General features: G+C 41.1%; 1 protein-coding gene across 1 annotated transcript in view; it reads right to left on the reverse strand.

The window, feature by feature from the left end:
- Positions 1-376: 376 nt before the first annotated feature.
- LOC121286024 (cell cycle checkpoint control protein RAD9B-like) overlaps positions 377-27,419 on the reverse strand; it is a 49,413-nt gene continuing 22,370 nt past the window's right edge. The window contains 4 exon segments of the mRNA XM_041203045.1: positions 377-505; positions 6,207-6,453; positions 18,581-18,757; positions 21,158-21,222. Of these exon segments, the coding sequence (XP_041058979.1) occupies positions 377-505; positions 6,207-6,453; positions 18,581-18,757; positions 21,158-21,222 (618 nt within the window).

Here is a 27,419-nt window from a genome sequence, read left to right on the forward strand (position 1 = left end):
TTTCAAAGCTTTAAAAGAAAATCAAACCAAGCAACAGTGATATCTAAAATCATCATGTGTGAAGAGATGAAGATCTGGACCCTTGTGTGGGTAGCTCACATGCTGTATTTCTTCTTTAAAGCTTTAATGTCATTCCATATGAATCCATAAGGTCAATAATAAATGGTTGTGATGTTTTAGCAATAGCAATTTAGTAGATCCAGTCTTTGTGATGTGCCTTTTTGTACCTCACTGAAAGTGTACTAGTCTAATAAAGCTCTTACTGAATTCTCGGTTGTGGGGTGGAGGGTGGATTTTTCCCCGTGTAAACTTCTTTAATTTTCCAGATCCTGAAGCTTCTTAGCAAGGACACTCCAGGACTTGCACTCCTGAATTCTTAGAAATTCTGCACAAATTTGTCTTCATTTATATCCTCCTCTTCACTGCAAGCAGCTAGGCTCATTAATGTTTGATAACCGTTTTTGTGATGTTCGGATAACACAGCACTGAAGAAGAGTGAGCACAACTGCAGATTTTTGAGAACACAAATACGGTTAATATCAAAAATATCATCTGAACCTGTAAATTTATTTACTTTCAACGGCTTGCATTTATATGACATCAACTGCTTTATTCAACATATTTAAATGTTTTGAACATGATCAATGGCACAATATCAACATATGTAGATGATGGAAATAGTCCTGTTCAGAGTTACCCAGACTAAGTAACTAGACTAAAAAAATAAAGGTCACAAATAAAGTGCAAGATAATGCATTTTGGAAGAAAATTACCAAATAAACTACATAGTAAAACGTTGGATCAGATACACATTAGGAAGGCAAGTTGATGGAAAATAATAAATATAATGTGATCTTATGTTTTAGAAGTAGGGACATTGACTACAAAAGCAAAGTGGTGCTGTTAAACCTATACAAGTCAAGTTAGACTGCAGTTAGAGTATTGAGCCCAGCTTCAACGGAATACTTCAAAGTCAAGGTAGGTACATAAGATATTTAGAAGTAAAATACCAAGAATGAGGGGCTTTAATTATGAAGAGACTAGAAATCAAGTTCTAATCATTGGAATGGAGAAGATTAAAAGGGTGGGGGGAATGGGAATCTTTTAGATACTCAAAGCCCCTCGATTTCAATAAGATTAATAGGATAAATGGCACAAAAACAAGCCATTTGGCCCAACCTGTCTATTTGTGTTTATGCTCCATTTGAGCTTTCTACCATTTTTTAATCTAAATCTACCAATATAATCTTAATCCTTCTCCCTCGAATGCTTATCTAACTGCTCATTCAATGCATCTATATTTCCTTCAACCATTCCCTGTGTTAATGAGTTCCACATTCTTACCACTCTTTGGATATATTGACAGCCTCTCGTTATGCTCTTCCCCACAAGATTTGTATCTACTATAAAAACATCCATACTTTTAAAGACTGCCATTTGGTCACCTGTCGGTGCTTTTTTCCACCCCAAGGGAAAAGAAACCCAGCCTGTCAACCCTTACTTGATATGTTTATCCAAGTATTTCTGGTGGTTTGCATGTAAATCTTCACTGCACCCTTTCCATTGTTTCTATTTCATTTTTATAATATGGTGACCGGAACTGCATGCAGTATACTTAAGTGTGGTCGAACCAATGTTCGATACGGGTTTAGCACAACTTTTGTAGCTAGAAATAAAGTGCTTGGTTTTCTTTTTTATGGCCTTGCTAACCTAACTTTTAGTATTGATGTCTTTGTACTCCAAGATCCCTTTGTTCCTCTACCGGTCTAGACTTGGACCTTCCAAGTAATAAATAACCTTCTTATACTTCCTACCAAAGTGTACTACCTCATTTGTGTCAAACGTCAGTTGCCAATTATTTGCCCATTTATTGAAGACATTTATAGAGACCATAAAATGTCAGAGCAGAAGTAGGCCATTTGGCCCATTGCATCTGCTCTGCCATTCAATGAGATCATGGCTGACCTGATAATCCTCAACTCCACTTTCCAGCCTTTTCCCCATAACCCCTGATTCCCTTACAGATTAAAAATCTGTCTATCTTAGCCTTGAATATACTTAACCCAGCCTCTACAGCCCTCTGCAGTAAAGAATTTCACAGATTCACTACCCTCAGAAGAAATTTCTCCTCATCTCTGTCTTAAATGAGTGACTCCTTACTCTGAGATTATGCCCTCTGGTCCTAGACTCTCCCACAAGGGGAAATAACCTTTCAGGGGGCTCGATAGGGTAGATGCTAAGAGTCTTGTATGTTTCAATAAGGTGTTTCATTCTTCTAAACTCTAATGAGTACAGGCCCAACCTACTCAACCTCCTTATAAGAAAATCCCTCCATACCTGGGATCAATCTAGTGACCCTTCTCTGGATTGCTTCCAATGCCAGTATATCTTAACTTAGAGAAGGGGACCAAAACTGTTCACAGTATTCTAGGTGTAGTCTAATTGGTGCTTTGCATAGTTTTAGCAAGACTTCCCTATTTTTATACTCCATTTCCTTTGAAATAAAGGCCAACATTCCATTTGCCTTCCCTATTACCTGCTGAAATTGTATGTTAGATTTTTGGGTTTCATGCATGAGGACACCCAAATTTCTTTGATCTTATTCAATGGTAGGTCAGGCATGAAGGGCTGAATGGCCTATTTTTTTTTTGTTCTTTCTGCAGTCTTTCTCCATTTAAATAATAATCTGCTCCTCTATTCTTGCCAAAGTGCATAACCTTACATTTTCCCAAATTATATTCCAACTGCCAAGTTTTTGCCCACTCATAACCTGTCTATATCCCTCTGTAGACTTTGTGCCATCCTCACCACTTGCCTTTCTGCCTATTTTTGTGTCATCCACAAACTTGGTAATGGTACATTGACTTCCCTCATCCCCAAGTCATTAATCTATATTGTAAATAATTGTGACTCCAGCACTGATCCCTGTAGCACTCCACTAGTTACAGGTTGCCATCCTGAAAATGCCCCCCTTATCCCAACTCTCTGATTTCTATTAGTTAGCCAATCCTCTATCAATACTAATATACTACCCCCAACATCATGGGCTCATCTTATTAAGTAGCCTTATGTGCAGTACTTTATCGAATGGTTTTTGGAAATCCAAATATATTACTTCTACTGGTTCCCCTTTACCCTGCTTGTTATCACCTCAAAGAATTCTAATAAATTTGTCAGGCATGATTTCCCCTTCATGAAGCCATGCTGACTCTGCTTGATTATTTATGCATTTCTAAATGCTCTGCTATTACATCCTTTATAATGGACTCTAACATTTTCCCAATGACAGATGTTAAGCTAACTGGTCTATAGTTACTTTTTTTTGGTCTCCCTTTTTGAATAAGGGTGTTACATTGGCAGTTTTCCAATCTTCTGGGACTTCTCCAGAATCTAAGGATTCTTGGCAGATTACAACCAGTGTATCCACTATCTGTGTTAGCTATTCCTTTAATATCCTAGGACGCAACCCATCAAGCCCAAGGGACTTATTGGCCTTTAGCCCCATTAATTTCCCTAGTACTTCTTCTCTGGTGGTAGTTATTGTATTTTTGGTCATCTTTTGTTAGTTTTTAAAACTTTCCCAATCATTTGGTTTACCACTAATCTTTGTCACATTGTATGTTTTTTTTCTTTCAATTTGATACTATCCTTAACTTCCTTAGTTAACCATGGTTGGTTTATCCCCTTTCTAGAACCTCCTTCCTCACTGGGCTACAACTTTGTTCTCACTCTCAAACTGAACTGCTAAATTCAACCATGTTATGGTCACTTTCCTAGCAGATCCTGTACCCTGAGATCATTTATTGAACCTGCCTCATTACATATTACCAGATCCAAAGTAGCCTGATCCTTGGTTGGATCCACAACATATTCTAGGAAACTGTCCTGAATACACATTCTGAATTCTTGATCGTGGCTACCTCTGTCAATTTGATTTTCCCAACCTACGTAAAGATTGAAGTCACCCATAATTAATGTACTGCCGTTTTTTAAACATTATCTCCTGTTGTATTCTCTGTCCTACAGTATAGCTGTTAGGGGGCCTATAGACTATTCCTGTCAGTGTTTTCTTCTTGTTATGGATTCATCTTCCAATCCAAGTTCATTTCTTACTATTGTACTTATTCCATCTTGTACTAACAAAGCTACCCCACCACCCTTTCCTTGCTGTCCTTTCGAAAAGTCACATACCCCTGAATATTTGGTTCTCAGCTTTGATCTCCTTGTAACCATGTCTCTGTAATGGTTATAAATCATACCCATTAACCTTTATTTGTGCCATTAATTTTGCCTTTTTACCTTTCCCCCCAACCACCGACCCTACTTGCTGCTGTTTCTTTAAATTTGTACATACTGTCCCTTCCTGTCACACTCTGGGTATCATTACCTAAATAGCTGCTCTGTAATGCTGTTATATCCTTTTCATTTGTAAGTGTACATATCGCCTTTCTAGAACCCTCTTCCTCTACCACCCCCCCCCCCCCCCCCCCCCAACCTTATTTAGCTGAAAGCCCTCTTTATAGCCCTAGTTATTCGATTCAGCAGGACACTGGTCGCTGCACAGTTTGAAGTGAAGCCCGTTCCACCAGAACAGATCCCTTCTACCCCAGTACTTGTGCCAGTGCCCCATGATAAGAAACCCATTCCTCCCACACCTATCTTTGAGCCATACATTTAACTCCTCGACTTCATTTACCCTATGCCAGTCTTCCATGGCTCAAACAAACATAAAACACAAGTTTGTTTTGTTGCTCAGAATTCGCAGAGATAATCTTTCTATAATTTGTACAGTGTTTGTATCTCTAAATGCAGAGGACACACCAGTTCTGTAATATGTAGATTGTGTCTCTATATGCAGCAGGATACACCAGCTCTGTATAACATGGACAGGATGTGTCTCCACATTGTGGAACACACAGGGCTGGATTTTCATTGGTCGGCGGAGACAGGAATTGGTGTGGGCACGATATAAAAATTACAGGAGGTACAGGGAACCCACATGCCTCCAGTAGTAATTCCAAGAGTATCATCTTGGAGGTTCTGCTTTTTAATTTAGCTCCTACCTGTTCAAATTCTTTCAGCAGAACCTGCTTTCTAATCCTATCATGGTACCAACATGGATGACACTAACAACTGAAACGCTCCCTTCCCACTCCAAGTTCCTCTCTAGCCCTGGCACTGGCAGGCAATACGGCCTTCGGGACTCAAGTTCACAGCTGCAGAGAACAGTACCTATCCCCCTAATTATACTGTCCCTTACCACTACTATGTTCCTATTTCCTCCACTCAATTGAATGGCTCCCTGTACCACAGTGCCATGGTCAGTTTGCTCATCCTCCCTGCTGTACCCGTTCTCAACCCCACAGCTTGCAAGAACCCAGTAACTGTTGGACAGTTACAGGGGCCGAGGTTCCTCAAACGCTACCCCAAGTCCCCATACCTGCTTCCTCTGCAGTCACACCCTCCTGAACCTGATCACAGACCAAGTTTGAATGACCTAATCTGAGGAGTGTGACCAGCTCCTGGAGCAAAGTGTCCAGGTAACTTTCCCCCTCGATGTGGCGCAGCGTCTGCAGCTTGGACTCCAGCTCCTCAACTCTGAAACAAAGTTCCTCGAACTGCAAACATTTACGACAGATGTGTTTGCTCTGGATCACCTTGGTGTCCAGCAGGTTCCCACATGCTGCAGCAGCAACACATCACCTGTCAAGCCATTGCATTTTACTTAATTTATTAATTAACTGGTGTAAAAAAAATTACAATATCGATCCTATACTTAAGCTATATAAGACTGAAAAGACTAGAGATCTAAACACAAACTACTTTACTTTTATGTTAAAGCCTAGAAATACTCACCAATCCTATTCACAAATCAGCTGCTCTCTGTGCTCTTCCCCCCCCCCCCCCCCACCCCTGCACTTTTTAATTATCTCTTATCTCTGCACTCTTTAGTGGCCCCTCGCTTCCCCCTCTCCATGCTCTTTAGTGGCCTCTCGCCTCCCCCTCTACACGCTCTTTAGTGGCCTCCCCCTCTCTACACTCTTTAATGGCCTCAGACTTGATCAGCTGTATGAATTTAGTCCGATATACATTATATTTAAAAATCTGTGGTGCCAATATACATTTTTAAAATCTATTATATTTAGCAAAAGTTTATTTTGACATCATTACAAAAATATTGCATACACTACAAATTAGTATACTACCTTTTTATTTGGTGGAGTTCCAGGCACCATCTCATTTTCCAATCCATCCTCTAAGTCATTGTTTAACACAGAAGAAGCCTCAATATTTTTTGTCAGGTTTTCATTAAGTATGGGGGTTGTGCAGTCATCCTTTACTTCTTGAATTCTGTACTGTACATCTTTTTGTGAAGTGGTTCTTATGGCTACTACAGGTGAATTCATCTCCTCAGTAATATCATTTTCAGTTTGGTTATCCTTCAGATTTGCACTGCTGGCAAATTACTAGTTGTCATGAACTAATAGTACATATGTATGATTTCATAAAGCTTGTATAAATGTGTGAGCATTCAGCAAACTGAAGATGACTAAACTTTACCTATCTATAACTTTTTTTTTTTTACACACAATATATTCATCAGTCTTGATTGTTGAGAGTTCCTATTAGAAATACATTAGGCACCCAATTTGTTCTGAATCAATTTCATAAATTACAATTTTAATCATACAGGGATGAGAATTTCAAAATATTTGAACTGATTTCACTGATCAACATAGTGAGGAGAAACAAATACAGTAATTAATTTCAACAATGAAATTGCATCTGGTTCAAAATAACAGGAAAATCATACAAATTTTTTGCTACAGCTCTTAATGGGAAAAATATGAAGTTAACAACATCAGGTGGTGGTTTACTAGTAAATAAAGCCAAGTTGCTACTGCATCACTACATAAGGATTATACATTTTTAGCTGTTTCAAAAGTGATTAAGGATGCATGTTAGGAACCGCTGAGTTGTGAGAATCAAACTAGTAATATGTGTCAAGAGTGATCTTTTTCATAATACTGTCCAGATATAAATTTTGCTTTTTTCACAGGATTTAACGGCAGCCTTAAAAATATTATGGTATTTCATATTGCATGGAGCTGGATATAAATATCATTGAAGGTGTAAATTGTCTGGAGTTAGATCAATATAACTAGCTATTTGTAATGGGGGGGTGGATATTCAATGTTAAATAGCAGCAAGAAAGCAACATCATGAAGAATTACACTACTTGCATAATAAAGTAACAGTGAAAACAGTGTGGCTTGCACACAGTGAGCAGCTGGCAGTTTGGTGAGTGAGAGAATCTTAGGTCAATCTCCTAATTATCTAGTTTTGTTTGCATTTAGCTAAAATTACTGTTTAAATTAAGTTTAAATTTCTCCAGTCTTAAGCAGGGATAAACCAGCTCTCTACTAGAGTAGCTGTATTTAGTAGGTAGCTAGCTTAATCTGGTTTCTAGCAGAGTACACTCATCTGATTCTCAGCTAATATAAATACAGGGGTCAGTGTGGTTTGCAAACAGAATGAACAGTTTGGTGAATGAGGGAGTTCCGTGAAAAGGGGAAGGAGGTGCTTTTTCTTCTACCCTTTTCAGGTTCTTTGTTACAGAAGAAGCAGTTGATTGGTGAGTAACTGGCAAGTTATTCTACTTGTAATAAATAGTTTGTAAAGTTAAGATATGACGACAGCTCAGCTGAGTGAAATGTGCCTTCTGTGGCACATGGGAAGACATGGACGTGCTACACGCCCTAGACAAACACATCTTTAGGCAGTGTCACCGGCTGCAGAAGCTTGAGCTCTGGGTTTTGGAACTCAAGTGGCAGCTGGAGTCACTATGGTGGGTCCCCAAGGCAGAGAACTACATGGATAGTATGTTTATGGAGGTGGTCACACTGTAGCTTAGGAGCACGCAGGTAGAGAAGGAATGGGTGACCGCCAGGCAGTCTAAGAGAACCAGGCAGATAGTGCAGGAGTTCCCTGATTCAATCTCGCTAATTGGTTTTCCATTTTGGATGCTAGTGAGGGCAGTGGTTCCTCAGGAATGCAGCAAAAGCCAAGGCCGTGAAGAAGGGTCATACGGACTCAACGTCAGCTCTGTTTCTCTCTCCACAGATGCTGTCGGACCTGCTGAGTTTTTCCAGCATTTTCTGTTTTTGTTCCGTGGCAACATGGGTGGGCTCAGCTGCACGAGTGGAGAAAGAAGGTTGGAAGACCAATAGTGATATGGGATTCATTAAGGGAACAGACAGGCGTTCCTGTGACTGTAGATGTGACTCCAGGATGGTGTGTTGCCCTGCCAGTGCCAGGCTCAAGAATATCACAGGGCAACTGCAGGACTTTCTAGGGGAAATGAACAGCCTAGATTGTCGTCCACGTTGGTACCAATGACATAGGTAGGAAGAGGGATAAAGTTCTGAAAGCAGATTTTAGGGAGTGGGACATAAATTAAAAAGGAGGACCTTAAAAGCAGTAATCTCAAAATTACTCATGATGCCATGTGCTCATGAGTATCAGATTAGGAGGACTGAGCAATTGAATACATGGCTGGAGAATTAGTGTAGAACGGAGGGCATCAGATTTCTGAGGCATTTAAACCAGTTCTGGAGCATGTGGGACCTGTACAACATGGACGAATTGCAACTTAGAAGCACCAGGACTAACATCCTCACGAGATTTGCTAGTCATGTTGGGGAGGGTTTAAACTAGATTGGCAGGTTGATGGGAACCTAAGAAGGAGCTCAGATTTGAGGGAAGCAAAACTGGTATCAAGTAGTAGCAAAATAGTGAGTGAAATTAGATGGCAGAATAATGTTAAAAAGACTAAGTTAAGGGCGCACAATCTGCAGCATTTGCAACAAGGTACACGATATGACGGCACAATAGGAGGTAAATGGGTATGATTTAATTGCCATTACAGAAAAGTGGTACTCGAAAGAGTTACAGAAAAGTGGTTACAAGGTGACAGACAAGAAACTGTTCAAGGATACAGAAAAGATAGGCAAAAAAAGAAGAGGTAGGGTAGCACTTAAGGGGTGAGATCAATACATTAGTGAGAGGATTTTAAATTGAAGGATCAAGATGTAGAATCAGTTTGGGTGGAGCTAAGAAACAGCAGGGAGCAGCAAACATTGTGAGTTGTTTATAGGCCACCAAACTAGTGGGTGACAAAAACAGAAAATGCTGGAAGAACTCAGCAAGTCAAACAGCATCTGTTGAGAGAAAAACAGAGTTAAGGTTTCAATTTTGTATGACTCTTCAGAGCTGTAGTGGTAATGTTGGGCACAGTGTAAATCAGGAAATCAGAGCTGCATGTAATGTGGGTAATACAGTAATAATGGGAGATTTCAATTTGCATATACACTGGGTAAACCTCATTAGTGCTAATGCTGAGGAGGATGAATTCCTGGAGTATGTGAGATGGGCAATACATTGAAGAACCGGAGGGATTGGGCTGTTTTAGATTTAGTGTTATATAATGAGAAAGGGCCAATTAATAACACTGCTGTAAAGGAGCCTTTAGGAAATAGAGACCATAATATGATAATTTTACATTGTTTGAAAGTGATGTAGTTCATTCTGAAACTAGGGTCTTAAATCTGAACAAAGAAAACTATAAAGTTGTGAAGGGCAATTTGGTTATGGTGGATTGGAAAAATATGCTAACAAATTTGACAGATGGGCATTGGATGGTATTTAAAAAGTATTACATGGTCTACAACAAAAATAAATTCCTGTAAGAAACAACAACCCAACAGGAAAGATGAATTAACCATGGCTAACAAAAAGAAGTTAAAGATTGCATTATATCAAAGGAAGTGGTTTATAAGGTTGCTAGAAAAAATGGTAAGTCTGAGGATTGGGAGCAATTTGGAATCCAGCAAAGGAGAACCAAGAAACTAATAAAGAAAGGATAAAGAGAATATGAATGCAAGCTAGTGAGAAACGTAAAGGCAGACTGCAAAAGCTTCTCCAGGTACATGAAAAGGAAAAGATCAGCAAGGACAAATGTGAGTCAGTTACAGGCAGAGACAAGAGAATTTTACAATGGAGAGTAGGGAAATGGTGGAGAAACTGAACAATTACTTTGCCTCTGTCTTCATGGAGGAAGATGCAGAAAATCTCCCAGAAATACTAGGCAACCAGGGGGCTTGTGAAAATGAAGAACTGAAAAAAATTAGTATTACTAGAGAGATAGTACTCAAAAAATTATTTGGATTGAAGGTTGATAAATCACCTGGACCTGATGAGCTACATCCCAGTGTTGAAGGAGGTGGCTAAAGATAATAGGTGCATTGGTGATTATCTTTCAAAATTTTATAGATTCTGAAAAGGTTCCTACAGACTGTAAAGTATCAAATGTAACCCTACCATTTAAGAAGGGAAGGAGAGAGAAAACTCAACTACAGACCTGTTAGTTTGATGTCAGTAGTCGGGGAAATGTTAGGAACCTAATATTAAGGATGTGATAACTAGACACTTAGAAAATAATGATATGATTGGACACAGTCAGCATGGATTTATGAAAGGGAAATCATGTTTGCAAACCTGTTGTAGTATTTTTGTAGATGTTACTTGTAGCATAGATAGAGGGGATGTGATATATTTGGATTTTCAGAAGGCTTTTGATAACGTCCTACACTGGAGGTTAGTAAACAAAATTAGATCACAAAATTAGAGAATTGGTTAACAGAAAACATTAAGAATAAATAGGTCATTCTCAGAATAGCAAGCTGTTACTAGTGGGGTACTGCAAAGATCAGTGCCAGGGCCACAGCTATTCACAATTTATATAAATGATTTGAATGTGGGGACCACATGGAATATTTCCTGATTTTGCTGATACAAAACTCTTGTGAGGACGATGCAAAGAAGCTTCAAGGGGACTTGGACAGGCTAATTGAATGGACAAGAATATGGCAGATGGAATATAATGTGAATAAGCGTGAAGTTATCCACTTGGTAGAAAAAACAATGGCAAAGGCAGAGTATTTCTTAGAGAGAGGTTAGGAAGTGTTGATGTCCAAAGGGACATCAGTGTCCTTACAGTCATAGTCATAGAGGTCTACAGCACAGAAAAAGGCCCTTCGCTCCATCGAGTCTGCACCAGTCAAACAAGTACCTAACTATTCTAATCCCATTTTCCAGCACTAGGCCCATAGCCTTGTATGCCATGGCATTGCAAGTGCACATCCAAATACTGCTTAAATGTTGAGGGTTTCTGCCTCTACCATCCTTTCAGACAATGAGTTCCAGATTCCCACCACCCTCTGGGTGAAAAAATTCTCTCTCTCATCCCCTCTAAACCTCCTGCCCCTTACCTTAAATCTATGCCCCCTCCTTGTTCATGAGTCACTAAAAGCTTGCAGGTAGGTGCAGCAAGCAATTAGGAAGGCAAATGGTTATGTTGGCCTTCATTGCAAGGGGATTTGAGTACATGAGTAAAGGTGTTATGTTGCAATTGCATATAGTGCTGGTGAGCAAACAGTAAAAGGGCAAAGGAGTGCAGCTGAGGAAACTGGATGCAGACTTGGAGTTTAGTGAGTGGGGGAGTTCGGTGAAGGGAGGGACAGTGGTTTTTGTTTCCCTTTTCTATCTTTCTCACCCTGTAGGAATTGGTTCTTGCTCTACTACAGGGAAAGGAGTTAGCTATTTGGTGAGTATCTGGTGAGTGGCTAAGGTCTATTTTATTCCCAAGATTTAAAATAGTATACAATTTGGTGGTAAAGTTGACAAAATATATAAAAAAGCAACATAAATCAGTGAATAAAAGTAATTATTTAAAACACATTAAGGATGGCAGGACAGGTGATGTGTCAAGGCTGCAGCATATGGGAGCTCCTGGATAACATTGATCCAGGGCAAACACATCTGTAGTAAGTGTTTGCGTCTCGAGGAACTTTGGCCCAGAGTAATTGAGGTGGAGGCTGAGCTGCAGGCTCTGCAACACATCAGGGAAAAGGAAAGTTACCTGGATGATTTGTAGGGTCTTCTGATTTGGTCAGTGGCCAGGGACAGGAGGGTGACTGCGAGTGAGGCAGGTAAGGGGATCCAGAGTGAGCCTCTGCAATTGTCCAATAAGTTTGAGGTTCTCTCAGCTTGTTTGGATGAGAGCGGAGGCTGCGGGGTGACCGTGAGCAAACTGACCGTGGTACTGTGGTACAGGAAGCCTTTCAAATGGGAGGAGCAAAAAGGAGTGTAGTGGTAGTAGGGGACAGTATAATGAGGGGATTGACACTGTTCTATGCAACAAAGAGAGTGAGTCCAGACAGCTGTATTACCTATCCAGTGCCAGGGTTCAGGACATCTGCTCAGGAATGGAGGGGAACTTGCAGTGGGAGAGGGAGGATCCAGTTGTCATGATCCATGTAGGTACCAATGACAAAGGTAGAACTAGGAAAGAGGTTCTGCATAGTGAGGAGCTAGGTATTAAATTGAAAAGCAGAACCTCAAAGGTTATAATCTCTGTATTATTATCTGAGCTGCATGCAAATTGGAATAGGGTACATAAAATTGGAGAGATGAACATGTGGCTCAAAGACTGATGTGGGAGAAGTGGGTTCCAGTTTGAGAGGCATTGGCACTAGTAATTGGGAAAGTTGGGCCTGTACCATTGGGGCGATCTGCACCTGAAGCATGCTGGGACCAGTGTTCTTGCTAGTCACATAACTAGAGAAGCAGAGAGGATACTAAACTAAATAGTGGGGGCAAGGGATAGAATGTGGAAAGATGAGGTATATCAAAGAGTAGAGACACGGTAAGAGAGGAGGAGAACAGTAATCTGGAAATTGAAGGTTGGAGAATGGCTGGAAGTGACTGAGAACAAACCTAAGAATGCACCAAGAATTATGACTAGGTGTCACAAAGATAACAAAAAGACAAAACTAAAGGCTCTGCACCTGTGCATAGCATTCATAAAGTAAACAAATTGATCTCGTACATTGAAGTAAATAAATATGAACTGATAGACATTACAGAGATGTGTCTGCAGGATGACTAGGATTGGGTCCTGAATATTGATGGGTATATAACCTTCAAGAAAAATAGGAAGCTAGGTAAAGTTTGAAGGGTAGCACTGTTAATCCAGGATGGCATTTGTGCATTAGTTAGAGATGACCTTAGTTCAGGAGATCAGGATGTAGAATCGGTTTGGGTGGAGATGAGGAATAACAGGGGAAAGAAGTCACTAGTGGAAGTGGTCTACAAGCCTCCTAAAAGTAACCAAATTGTAGAGCGAAGTATACAAAAAATATCAGGTGATTGTGATAATGGGACAGCAATAATCATGGGTGACTATAATCTACATAAACTGGAAAAATCAGATTGGTAGTAGTAGCCTGGATGAGGAGTTTATAGAATGCTTTCAAGATAGTTTCTTAGAGCACCATGTTCTGGAATCAACCAGAGAGCAGGTTATTTTGGACTTGGCATTGTGTAATGTGACAGGATTAATTAATGACTTCAGGGTAAAGGCACCCCTAGGTAGCAATGACCACAATATAATTGAATTTTACATCCAGTATGAAAGGGAGAGGAGTGGGTCTAAGACTAGTATTTTAAACTTAAGTAAGGGCAATTATGTGGCATGAAAGCTGAGCTAGCTGAAGTGAACTGAGATACTAGGTTAGGGGATAGATCAATAGAGAAGCAGTGGCAGACATTTAAGGGGATATTTCAGAATACTCAGAATAAGTATATTCCTACTGTAAAGAAAATTTCTAAAAGGAGGACCCACCACCCATGGTTAACTAAAGAAGTTAGGGAAAGCATCAAACTTTAGGAAAAAGCATATGACTGTGCAAAGATGAGGCAAGTCAGATGATTGGTCAGAACATAAAGAACGACAGAGAATGACAAAAGTTAATCAGAGTATGAGAGGAAGCTAGCCAGAAATGTAAAAAATGGATAGTAAGAGTTTCCAAAGGTATTTAAACAGAAAAAGAGTAGGTAAAGTGAGTGTTGGTCCTCTAGATTGATAATGGGAGTTAATAGTAAATGAGGAAATAATGAAATTAACAAATGTTTTTCTTCTGTCTTCACTATACAGGATATTTTTAAAAATTCCAGTAATAGCTATAAATCAGGAGGTGGAGGGGAGAGAGGAACTTGGTGAAATTATAATCACTAGAGAAGCACTACTGAGCAAACTGATGGAGCTGCAAACTTACAAGTCTCTGGGTCCAGATGGAATTCATTTTAAAGAGGTGTCTAATGAGGTAGTTAGTTTTCTAAAATTCCCTAGTTTCTGGAATGGTTCCATCAGACTGGAAAGTAGCAAATATAACCCCTCTATTCAAGAAGGGAGGAAGGCAGAAAACAGGAAACTATAGGCCAGTTAGCTTGACACTTGTCGTGGGGTAAGATGTTAGAGAGTCAATCATTAAAGAAGTTATAGCTGAGCACTTAGAAAAAACACAAGACAATCGAGGAGAGTCAGCATAGTTTTGTGAAAGGGAAATTATGTTCTACCAATTTTTTAAAGTTCTTTGAAGGAGTAACTTGCTATGGATAAAGAGGTGCCTGTGGACGCACTGTACTTGGATTTCCATAAGGCATTTGATAAGGTGTCACATCAAAGGTTATTGTGGAAAATAAAAGCTCATGGTGTAGGGGGTAATGTATTAGCTTGAATAGAGGATTGGCTAGCTGGCAGAAAACAGTATGCCTAAATGGGTCTTTTTCAGATTGGCAGGGTGTGACTCATGGGGCCCTCCAGGGATCTGTCCTGGGCCCTCAATGTTTTATAATTTACATCATTAACTTAGATGAGGGGAGCGAAGGCATGGTGCTAGATTTGCAGACAACACAAAGATAGGTACAAAAATATGTTGTGAAGAAGACAAGAGTCTGTAGACTGATATTGATAAGTTGAGTGAGTGGGCAAAAATCTGGCAGATGGAGTATAATGTGGGAAAATGTGAAGTTGTTCACTTTGGCAGGAAGAAAAAAAAGCAGAGTATTACTTAAACTGAGAATGACTACAGAATTCAGAGATGCAGGGGGATCTAGGTGTTCTCGTACTTAAATCACAAAAAGTTAGTCTGCAGGTACAGCATGTAATCAAGAAGGCTAATGGAATGCTATCCTTTATTGCAAGAAGAATTGAACATAAAAGCAAAGAGGGCATTGGCGAGACCACATCTTGAATACTATGTTCAGTTTTGGTCTCCTTATTTAGGGAATGATATAAATACGTTAGAGGTAGGTCAGAGGAGGTTTATTAGATTGATACCTGGAATGAGCACGTTGTCTTGAGGATAGGTTGAACAGGCTGAGCTTGTTTCCACTGGAGTTTAGAAGAGTGAGGGGTGACTTGATTGGCATATACAAGATCTTGAATGGTCTTGACAAGTGGACATGGAAATAATGTTTCCTCTTGTGGGTGAGTCCAGAACTAGGGGGCACTGTTTTAAAATTAGGCATCTCCCTTATAGGACAGAGATGAGAAATTTTTTCTGAGGGTTGTGCAACTTTGGAACACTGCCTCAGAAAGCACTAACCCTTGTTAGTGAGCCTGGCACCAGGGGACAGTCTCAGAATAAGCGGCAGGCCATTTAAGACAGATGAGGTGGAATTTCTTCATTCACGATGAATCTTTGGAATTCTCTAGCCCAGAGGGTTGTGGAAGCTCAATCATTGAGTATGTTCAAGACAGAAATCGACAGATTTCTAGATACTTATGACATCAAGGGGTAGGGGGATAGTGGGGGAAAATGGCATTTGAGGTAGATGGTCAGCCATGATCTAATTGAATGGTGGAACAGGCTTGACAGGACGAATGGCTTACTCCTCCTATGTTCCTAAGGTAACATAAGAATAGAGGCAAATTCATGTATGAAAAATTGTAGAGGAAAAATATCAGATTGTCATCTGCCAGGTCAACAGAGGAAGGAGGTCAGAATGTGTACACACCTCTGCAATATAGGAATTTTCTCAGTTGGAAGTAATTCTCAACATCAGGACCATATATGGGTCCCAAGTGCACACAGGCAGGTAGCAGGACTGCAATCATCCTGGTGGTGGCCTCAATTAGTCATCACCAATTAGGATGGCGTGCTGGCTCTCCACATGGCCAGTACAAAGGGCCAGCAGCTCAGCTTTGGCTATGCCACCAAGAGGTGGCTATTGCTAACATTGCAAGGAGAATGAGACAGTAATTGGTGATAATGTTACTAGACTAGTAATCCAGAGGCCTGGCTCCAGAAACGTGAGTTCAAATTCCACTACAACAGCTGGGGGAATTTAATTCATTAATAAATCTGGAATAAGATGGTCTCATTAATAATGACCATGAAAAGACCAAATTGTTGTAAAAACCCATCTGGGTCACAAATGCCTTCAGGGAAGAAATCTGCCATCCTTACCCAGATTGGCTGACATGTTACCCCAGACCCAGAGCAATGTGATTCATTCTTATCTCCCCTCTGCAATGGCCTAGCAAGTCACTTAGTTGTATGAAACCGCTACAGAAAAAACACTGTGGGTGTTCCTTCACCAAATGGACTGTATTGATTCAAGAAAGCAGTTCAGCACCACCTTCTCAAGGGAAATTAGAGATGGGCAATAAATGCTGGCCTGCCCAGTTTCACTCGTACCCTAAGAACAAATAAAAGGGTTGTCTCCATTTGAGGTACCCTCGCTGGGGAGGAAAACAATTCCATTTTTCTGCTGTTTCAATGCTCGGAGGAAGAAATCCCTTCAGTGGTGACCTCAGGGCTGCAGACTTTGGCTCTGATGCGCCCAACCTCCCCGGTGGGTGTGGTGAAGCCATCTCAATACAGGTGGCAGCGTCCCAGTGCCAGGGAAGATGGCCTCAGTTGGGCCTTCGATTAGCTAAATTGGCCACCCGCTGCTACCGTTTGCACTATTGGGAAACTTCCTTGCCAGTGGGCTTGCATCAAGCAGTCAAACTGCCATAGCTCCCCAGCATTTTACCAGCCCTCCCCATCTCCCATCCCGCCACTTGGGCCGGTAAAATCTTGCCTATATTCACAGCAGTGGTCCACAAGACTTTTAGAACATTGCTGTAACTCTTTCGAGTATAAACACGTTTCCATCTGTTCCTATTCAGATGAAGTTACATTGTTTCATAGTTTGCCATTGTGAGATTTGAACTCTTGATACTCTTTTGAGTAAACCTGTTTCCATCTGTTTCAGATGAAGTTACATTGTTTCATAGTTTGCCATTGTGAGATTTGAACTCTTGATCTTGGGGTTACAAGCCCAGTACCATAACCTCTTGGCTATTTAGGCCAAGCTAGAACATTGCTGTCACTCTTTCGAGTACAAACACATTTCCATCTGTTTCAGATGAAGTTACATTGTTTCATAGTTTGTCATTGGGAGATTTGAACTCTTGATCTTACAAGCCCAGTACCATAACCACTTGGCTATTTAGGCCAAGCTTAAGATGTAACTCTTTCGAGTACAAACACGTTTCCATCTGTTTCTATTCAGATGAAGTTACATTGTTTCATAGTTTGCCATTGTGAGATTTGAACTGTTGATACTCTTTTGAGTAAACCTGTTTCCATCTGTTTCAGATGAAGTTACATTGTTTCATAGTTTGCCATTGTGAGATTTGAACTCTTGATACTCTTTTGAGTAAACCTGTTTCCATCTGTTTCAGATGAAGTTACATTGTTTCATAGTTTGCCATTGTGAGATTTGAACTCTTGATCATGGGGTTACAAACCCAGTACCATAACCACTTGGCTATTTAGGCCAAGCTAATAATCTAATTGCTTGTAACTCTTTCGAGTATAAGCCCATTTCCATCTGTTTCAGATGAAGTTACATTGTTTCATAGTTTGCCATTGTGAGAATTGAACTCTTGATACTCTTTTGAGTAAACCTGTTTCCATCTGTTTCAGATGAAGTTACATTGTTTCATAGTTTGCCATTGTGAGATTTGAACTCTTGATCTGGGGGTTACAAACCCAGTACCATAACCACTTAGCTATTTAGGCCAAGCCCCAACACATTTCCATCTATTTTTTCAGATGAAATTACATTGTTTCATGATTTTAACCATTGTGAGATTTGAACTCTTGATCTTAGGGTTACAAACCCAGTACCATAACCACTTGGCTATTTAGGCCAAGCTAGAACATTGCTGTACCTCTGCCCTGTTAATTGTATAGTAATTGTGTTTAATTGTATTCAGGTGGTGGGCATCAACTGGAGATTCACTTTTCCTCTATTAATCGGAGCAGCCTGAAAATGATGGTTGTTGGGTTAGGAGGTGCATGTTTGTAACGTACATCTCTAATAAGAGCTTATAGTGTCTAAAGATTAAGTTCCAGTTCCAGTCTTCATCACCTGGCTTTCTGGAATAAACCTACCCCAGCTATGCAGTATATGTTTAAAATGATACATGCCTATCACTGAAGAATAAATATTTAAAGTTTAAATTTCTATGTACACTGGTGGAGTTTAGTTGAACAGCTGTAATTGAAATCAGTTCAGATAATCTCCAGTTTACATTTAAGCAAGTGTGTACGTCTCCCTTAAACAGAAGTATCTTTAATTCCTATTATTTTCACAATATAAGAATTAAGAGAATATATACTTAAATAAACAGGATAAAGAAACATTCAAAAGTGTCTCTGCTATCATATACCTCTTACTGGTAAAAGTCTTTAAGTACTGAGTGTGCTGTGATGGTGAATGGCTCTCTGCATCAGCTAATGTAGCCAGTATAAAAACAGCTTCAAGCATCATATCATCAATGCTAAATGCAATTGGCCTGTAAATCACAGACAAAAATGTTTGTAATTTCATGAAAATAAGCTTTGTAATGTTTCTCACCTTTAAAAAGCTGGCTGCATTTGGGCTTTTATACAATTCTTTGAGAGAGAAAAAACAATTTACAATGTATTGCAAATTAGCAGGTAGATTGTGTCCTCATGGATGGAGAAACCATGGCTGGAATCTTTTTGTAATGTCAAGTGCCCCAAAAGCAGGATGAGAAGTGTATGGGATTTCCATATGTAGGTGGGACTGCCCTCTGTTACCCTGAACTCTCAGAATCTCACCAGTGACTCTCTCTAACTCTGGATCTCCCCATAACCATGCTTGACTTCCCATCTGTATGTATTGACCTTCTCTGTGTAGCCCAGCTTCCTCCCTCTGTCCCCCATGACCCCTCGTAAGTCCACCATGACCCACCCTCCCTTGGTCAGCCATGCCCCAATCTGCCCCCCCTTGCACTGCCACCACCAAATTTTAATGCATTGAAGCCTCCTCTCCCTCAGTGCAACAAAGCTCCCAATGGAAAAGCAGTTCCTACTCAGTTCAAATCCACCAGGAAGACTACCTCGCCTGCTGTACGTCACCTTTAATCAGTTGTGAGTCTGAAGGTACATTTTCCATTCGCTGCAGAGTTAATTGCTAAGGTACCATTTAATCTGGCAAAATGGTGTTTTAATAAGTATGCACAACATGCTAATGAATTACAAATAGGTTCCCACTGCTTGCCATCAGGATCCTCTTTCAACTAGCCACAACCTTAATCCCATCATCAGGAAGCTAACATTTCCCCTCCTCCACAATTATGTAGATCCACCCGCCTTGTTTCCCGCTGACAGTAGCAGCACAAGATTCGGGCCCATGATTGGAGCATTGAGTACTGGAAGATTAAGTGGCTTTTTCTCATCTACAACTTTTATGATCTTAATTATGAGGAAATGGACATTTTTAGCTAAATTCTATTTTTAAATTAGGTAATGTAAACATGCATTACAATTATTTCTCTGTTGTCTTAAAAGTATCTGTTTTCAGACAAACCTGCAGAACTGCTTGGAACTGGGACAGACCTATATAAACACTGAGTGACAGAGTTACCTGGAGCTGGAACTAAAACGGACTCCCATGATTTTTAACTACCAGCCAGATTCCTAAATCTCAGATTGCATTATGGCGAAACATCTCTTACTTGCCCTGATGCAAGTGTTGTTTTAAGATTTCTCTGGGACTTAATCAAGAAAGGGGGATAACAATCACTAACCCACATCAATTTTCTACAAACATGTTTCTCCACGGCCGCCTTAATCTCCCTACCGTCAACCACACCATCTTTCTCCAAGCCTTTATCTTCACTATCCAGCTCAGCAGGTCTGCTCACACTTTGTTTCTACTTTTACCTATCCAATCAATGTCTAAATCCAAAAGGTCAACAGCAATGACTTCTCTTTCTGGCCATACACTGTTTTAACCAGAGTCCCAAGAAACTCTCATCTTCCTCACTGTACTTGCTGCCCCTTGGCAACACCACCCACAAAGACATGGTCAGCTTTCATGTAGTGACAATAACTAGCTCTCTCCACCATCTCTGTTGACCGCTCAAGTTGTTAGACTGCTTGTCCAATAACCAGTCTTACATGAACTGCAATTTCCTCCAACACAATATTGTGAAGACCAAAGCCCACATCTTTGACACTATGGCAAACACTGTTCCTTTGCCATCAATTCCATCTTCCCCCCGGCAAGTTTCAAACTGCTTACTTCCACCTCCATAACATCGTACATCCCTGGCACTACTGCAGCCCATGCTGCTGAAACCCTCAACCATGTCCTGGTCAACTTCAATCTTGACTAATGAAATGCTCTTCTAACCAACTGAATCTTACTCTCTGCCCTCAGTAAACTTTAGAGCCAAACTCTGCTGCCTGGATCCCATCCCATACAAAGTCCCACAGACTCATCACCTGTCTTTATTGACAGGGTTGGCTCAGAGTCTGCCAATATCTCAAATTTTAAAATTCTCATCCTCATGTTTATATCCCTTCACACCCACTTCCACCTATTTCTGTAACTTCCTACTGCACTCTCCTGAAATCTACATTCATTCAACATTGGCATCTTGTGTAACCAACCCCACCCCCTTCACCTCTACCTTTCCTAGGAGCTCCTACCTTGGTTTCATGAGCTTTTTTTTCTGATTACACTTCTGAATTATCTTGGGGTTTTTTTTCTGGATTAAAGGTGCCAAATAAATGTAAATTGTTAAGCTCTGTGGCCATAAATACAAATGGTCTGTGCTGAAAGTGACAAGCTTATGGTTTGCTGATCACTTGCAAATAAGCACATATATTCTTAGAATTATTTTTGTTACAATAAAACAGTTGTCTGTAGAAAACAAATTTACCTTCCAGCTGTTCCAAAATGGACTGATATAGAGAGGTTCATAGACTCTGCAAATGCTAGAAGACCCTAAAATACAAAAATTGAATATATGTGCAGCAAGATGTAGTAGCCTACAAATTCTAAAAATATTGAGGTCTCCTTAGCAGCACAATGTACAGTTGTATGATTTAAAGAAACAAAAACATTTTAAACTAAAATGGACCATACTTATATCATTCACATATCTTTCAACCACAGCAGTTACATTGTTCCATCCTCCCAAGCATGGTCAGTAAGTCATTGGATGAACAAATATAAATTTTGACAAATGGAAATCCATTTCAAGATGCATCTCCTGGATTATTTACAAGATATAATGCAGTAATGGTAAATGCTCCTAGTGAAATAGACTAATCACTTATTTTTACAAGCCTTTTTCTATGGTAGGAGTGCAAATGATCAGACTGTAACAAATATAACATTTTAAAGTCACAGTATTTATGTTAACACCACCAGTAAAACATCAAAAAATGCAACAATTAACATTCTTATCAGAAGCTCTTAATGGGCCCATTTGTCTTACTTAAAAACATGGAATTTATTTCCCGCCTGTAATAATTAAGCTAGGAGACTCACAACCAACAGGTTTATGCTGATATTTACTTTTCCAGATTAATTGCCTGACCAATATTTCTAACCTTTGGTTTGAGAAAAATAGCTCAAGTTGATAGTGCTGCTCTAACACTATCTCTAAGTCACACAGACCAAAATATTCCATTTTCCATCGGTGGTCAGTGTCTAATTAACTAATTTCATTCAGGCAGTAATTGGCATGCTGCAATTGGCCTCAGTGTCATTGAGCTAATAAGAGAATTGTCAACCAGAGTTTCCATTCCTGATTGCTACCCAGCGCCTTCTGCAGGAAAGTGTATGTATGTAATCTGCAAATTATCAAAGTATTCAGCTTGCCTAAGATACTCTCCATAGTGAAATATACTACTTGATTTGAATGACAGGTGCTTGAAGATGATACTGGAAGACCGCTGGTGTGTGTGAAACCAAATTGCAGCAACAATCAGCATCAGTGGGAGACATGGGATGAATTAACAAGATAGAGTAAAAATTAAAGAATAACTTTTAATGCTACAACTTAATAAATCAAAACCAATGAAGTTGTTTTGTGTATTTAAGCATAGTGTAGTTTGCTACAAAATTCAGTAGCAAATAGTTTTAACAACTGTAAAGTTTTAAGAAATGAATACCGAAACATAGGGCTTGGTTTTTTGCCCCCCTGCAGGGATTTTCGGCAGGAGTGGTGCATATAAACTACAAAGTGAAAATCAAGCAGTTCCTTTAATAAGCAACCAATTCAAAACATCAGTTTTACACATGTGCAGCAAGATGAAAATCTGCTCCATTGTGTCCAAAGAAATTATATGGACTTCACAGAGAAACAACCCTTTCACAGCACCAAATTTACCAAGAAGGCTATGATCAAGCTAGTTAATTGCTGGAGTAGAACCTGCTGGTATCAGCAGAGCAGCCAAAATTTCAAGGATTATCATGGCCTACTGCCTTTTCCACAGCCTTGTCTTCAAAGGAGATATTCACATGACAAATTAGCGAGAACTCAAAGAAGGAAAGGATGCAACCATGGAAGTACCTTTGGCAACTACAAGAATATTCAGCAGACTTTGATAGAGATATGGGGGCTAAATTTGATGACCCCAAAAATGGGTTAAGAAGGGGACCAAAATCATGAGAGGTTCACATTTATTGTACTTAAAGCCAGCTTGCACCTCTTAAAGGGAGGTGCATTGTGGTTGCTGCAATCTACAATTGATTCTGACCTGGAAAAGATGCAAGAATGGTAGATTATAGGCAAAAGCAGGCTCCAAGAGTTTCTGCTACTGTATTGGAGGCCTTGATTGAGGAGGTGCAGAGCAGTTGATGTTGTCTACTCACAGGGGGCCAGGGGTTCCACCAGATAAACTCTCAGAAGGAACAAGACAGCCCTAGTAGTCAACACCAGGGGCAGAATTTTACACCCCACGGGAAAGCATGACATCGTCCAGGACAAAGCAGCCTGCTTGATTGGCACCACATCCATAAGCATTCACTTCCTCCACCACCAATGCACAGTAGCAGCAGTGTGTACCATCTACAAGATGCATTGCAGGAATTCATCAAGGCTCCTTCAACAGCACCTTCCAAACCCACAACCACTACCACCTAGAAGGACAAAGGCAGCAGATAGATGAGAACACCACCACCTGGAAGTTCCCCTCCAAGTCACTCACCATCCTGATTTGGAAATATTTTACTGTTCCTTCACTGTCACCGGGTCAAAATCCTGGAACTCCCTTCCTAACAGCACTGTGGGTGTACCTACAGGTACAAGAAGGCAGCTCACCACCTTCCCAAGGCAATTAGGGATGGGCAATTAATGCTGGCCCAGCCAGCGAAGCCCACAACCCATGAATGAATAAAAAAAGAGAGTCCTATGTGCTGGCACTTTTTTTTCAGCATCTCATAATCTTTATTTTTGTTTTTAAAATTCTTCAGCTCCCTGAGGCAGCTCTCTGCCTTCAGGAAGCTTTCATTGCACACTCCCCCACTGACATCAGCGCTCACCCTCTTCCCTCAGCCACCCGGCAGCACTGAGCTTTTCAGCACGCCTTTCAAGCTGGCTAGACGTTAATTGGCCAGCCAGCATGAAATCATGGTCGGGGGCCAATCACGGGCAATGGCCCGTTTCCCGGCCACTCCCAGGTTTGCCCACTGCGCCCACCCGACAGCCCAAATATCCTGCCCCGGATGTCAAACCTAGAGAACCTGGATACAAGAAGACACCGATGAAGAAGAAATACCATTATTAAGTCTCACACTTGCAGCCACCAGCTCAGGTATTGACACTGCAAGTATTCAGATGATAGCTTAGAGGCAGGATATACATTCGGTGAGACACTAGGCACAGCTGGCCTGCAGCTAGGGCAGGGGGCAAGGGTAGCACAGATGACAACTCAGAGAGGGTGAATCACATGAGTTCTGGTGAGCGCTTTGATGGGACAAGGCACAGAAGAAAGCGGATGGTGATATGTACACTGAAGTGCTTGGTTCACTGGCAACCTGCCAGAAAGCAAACAATGTCGAGGAACATGGAGAAATCCAGCACAAACTCTACATAAGATTTTGTGCAGAGCTTGGAGCCCATTATTACCAGCAGGAAATGATGGCAAACTCCATTAGTGCACTTGTGGACCCAGCCATGATGCGGTGTCTGCTGGCCAATGTCTCAGCTTCCAATGCAGCACAAGCAGGAGCCACACAATGTCTGGATGCTGCAATGAAAGCTAGGTTTTCAGATATGCAATGTCAGCCTACTGCCATGCAAGCCCACATTGCTCCTACCATTGCTGCAAATATCAAAGTTGTAAGGGGCTTGCAGTGTCTCACAGCAGTCCAGCAATGTGTACTCCAATACATTGCTAGGAATTCTGAGGCACTGTCGCTGAGGGGTGACAGTGGCCCCATGGAGCATGAACCTGTTGACCTCTCACAGAATGAAAGCATTTTTCCTTCCACCCCTGCCACTCTTCCAGTGCCCCTGATTGTTGGCTAGCAAGCACAAACTGCTGCCATCTATGCCAAGGTGGTGCAGTCTGAAGCCAGGGGTTCTACAACCAAAGCTGCTCAGAGGCATTCTCCAAGGACAGCTGCATTCTCCTTCACTTAGTTAGCAGCCTTCCATCAGCCATGCTGCAGCTACTGCATCAGAACACTGGGACGGGAAAAAGCACATAAAAGACAAGCATCAAGCAATGCAGAAGAGGAATTAGTTGTGTTTGTATGCAATATGACAGACTTTGATTTATAAATTTGGTTTTGGTTTGGAATGTTTATTTTGTATTGGTTTTTATTTTTGCATTGTGGCCAAGAGAACATTATGATGGTCAATAACAGGGAAATTAAGGTGTGGCATTGTTCAATGGGGAATTGGAACTGTGTTTACTGAAATTGCAGTCAGAAGAGTTGTTCATGGACAACCTGACCAGAAAAAGGCTGCCTTCTCCCTTCCTGTTCCTCCTCCTCCATAGCTTTTCACTGTATAGCTGGCGGAAAGGGCTGTTCCCTCATGGTGGCAAGGTTGTGCAGCATGCAACATACCAGGAAGAATCAGCCATGTGGTCAGCAAATGGCCCATGTTCCCCTATAGGTTTGACATGGTGGCTCAAATGCAGATGACATGGCAGACTGCTGCAGAACAAAGGCATCATGATTGCTGTCATGGTGCCGTGTACTGGCCTGAATGATTCACTTCATATGGTCACACATCAACTGGACGCTAAGGGAATGGAATCCCTTTCAGCTGCGGTACATCTCAAAGCTGACATACAGTGCCCAAAAAGTGACATATGTGTAATCACTTTACTGGGGCTAAAAACTGTAAGCTTCACAAAGCTCAAACTACCATCTGCTCTCTGACAAGAGAGAATGAAATGTAGTCAGCTTTCTTTGAGAACCTCAGTGAGCTCCTTTTCACAACAGTGGGTGGCAAACTAAAATGTTGAAAATATCTCCAGCTGCAGCCTGAAAGGAGCCCAATACTGAAAAGTTTGGCCACTGTCACCTTCGCAGCCATAAGCAAAGCCATTCTCAACTTACTAAAGTTATAGTTGTAGCTGCTGCAGGTGACAGCTTTCAATGGGGACGCCCTTAGTGAAACACAAATAACGCACACACAGTTCCTCGCTGAGGTTTAGGTTGCAGAATTGATCCCCATCCACCTTAGGCAGATATAGCCTCCTGCTGAAACACTTTTCCCCCTTCTCCTCTGCCTTCAAACTGCTTCCCCTGCTCTTCATGCCCCCTGCTCATTCTCTCAGTCATGCTGTATTCCATGGGGCATGCATTCTACTGCACCCCATGTCTAGGAGCAATTGCTTTGTGCAAAAGCTTTTAAGTCAGGACCAAGTCCTTCAGCACCTGCCACTCTAATCCCTGTATACTTTTGCAACCTTAAAGAACTTCAGAAAGCGCCAGACTTATACAATTGTAGCAATGCACAGTAGAAATCAATAAGCAACTAACCTGAAAAAACAGTTGATGATCCCTTTTAACGCCGCTGGTGAGAGGGGGTCCATCCTGCTGCTGAATGTGCGCTCAGCCGGGTATGATTAAAAGTGTGTTAGTTGGAGCATTAAGTTCCAAAATGTCAGCTTGGCATCAAACCAGCCTTATATGCTGATTAACACCTTAATATGCCAACTCTGCATACTTCCAGCAGTGTCTAACTATATGCACACTGATAACCTTACCAATGTGCCGTCTGGCAGAACTCACACCAGAAGTGCGCATGGTACCACTGGTGCCATTTTGGACCTCTGGCGTTACACATCCGAATTGTGCACTGACTTTCTCCTATGTATCCCACTGTAAATTTCCCATTTCAAGTCCACCTTACACCTTTCCCTTTGTCCCTGAATAAATAAAAATTCTTAGTTTTACCAATACTGCCTGTTATCCCACTCCTCTACACATCTCTCTACCACCAAAAATGAATTGTACAGGGAGGTTGTACACACAAAGCAAACATTTTTTAGTTTCTAGAACAGATTGTTAAGGATCCAGACTTAGCTGATTTCCGAGCAGAAATCAGGAACTACAAGTCCCAATGTGCATGGGTGTTTCCACATGTGCATGGATCGGGAACAGGCTAAGAATGCACAGGGACACCTGCCCAGGGCACCTGCGTGGTAGTGGTGGCATGAAAACCTGACCATGGAACCCGGTGTGGCGAGAAATGTAAGCACATACGATCAGGGAGTGTTCAAGAAGAAAAGGCTTCAGGCAAAAAAGGTGCTGCTGGTAAAGATTCCAGGTGGTTAAGGCCTAGAGAAGCCCAAAGGACTAAGGTCACTGGCTCTGTGCTTGAAAGGGTTAGGGCTCAGAAGAAGCCCTGGGAGCCATTTATAGCCTGGCATACCTGGGGAGATTGAAGCCCGATGAAGCCAGCCACCTATTAAAGAGCTGAAATTGCGCCAGTAATTAGAGGCTGGACTTGGGAATCCAGGGCAATATATTCTTAGGAGACAAGATTGAAACCCTAGGTGAGCACTTGTTGAGGGAGTCCAAGTCAGAGCAGATTTTGAGAGAATTCAGAGGCTAGGATCTTCCAAAGTGGACATTTGAACTCCCTCATGAAGGAGGCAGTTTTAATAAGATTGTGTAATTCACAGTAGACAACAACATCTGGGTGGGTTGCTGAGAAATCCACGGGATCT

Source organism: Carcharodon carcharias, chromosome 13 (assembly GCF_017639515.1).
Source record: "Carcharodon carcharias isolate sCarCar2 chromosome 13, sCarCar2.pri, whole genome shotgun sequence".
Classification (NCBI taxonomy): Eukaryota; Metazoa; Chordata; class Chondrichthyes; order Lamniformes; family Lamnidae; genus Carcharodon; species Carcharodon carcharias.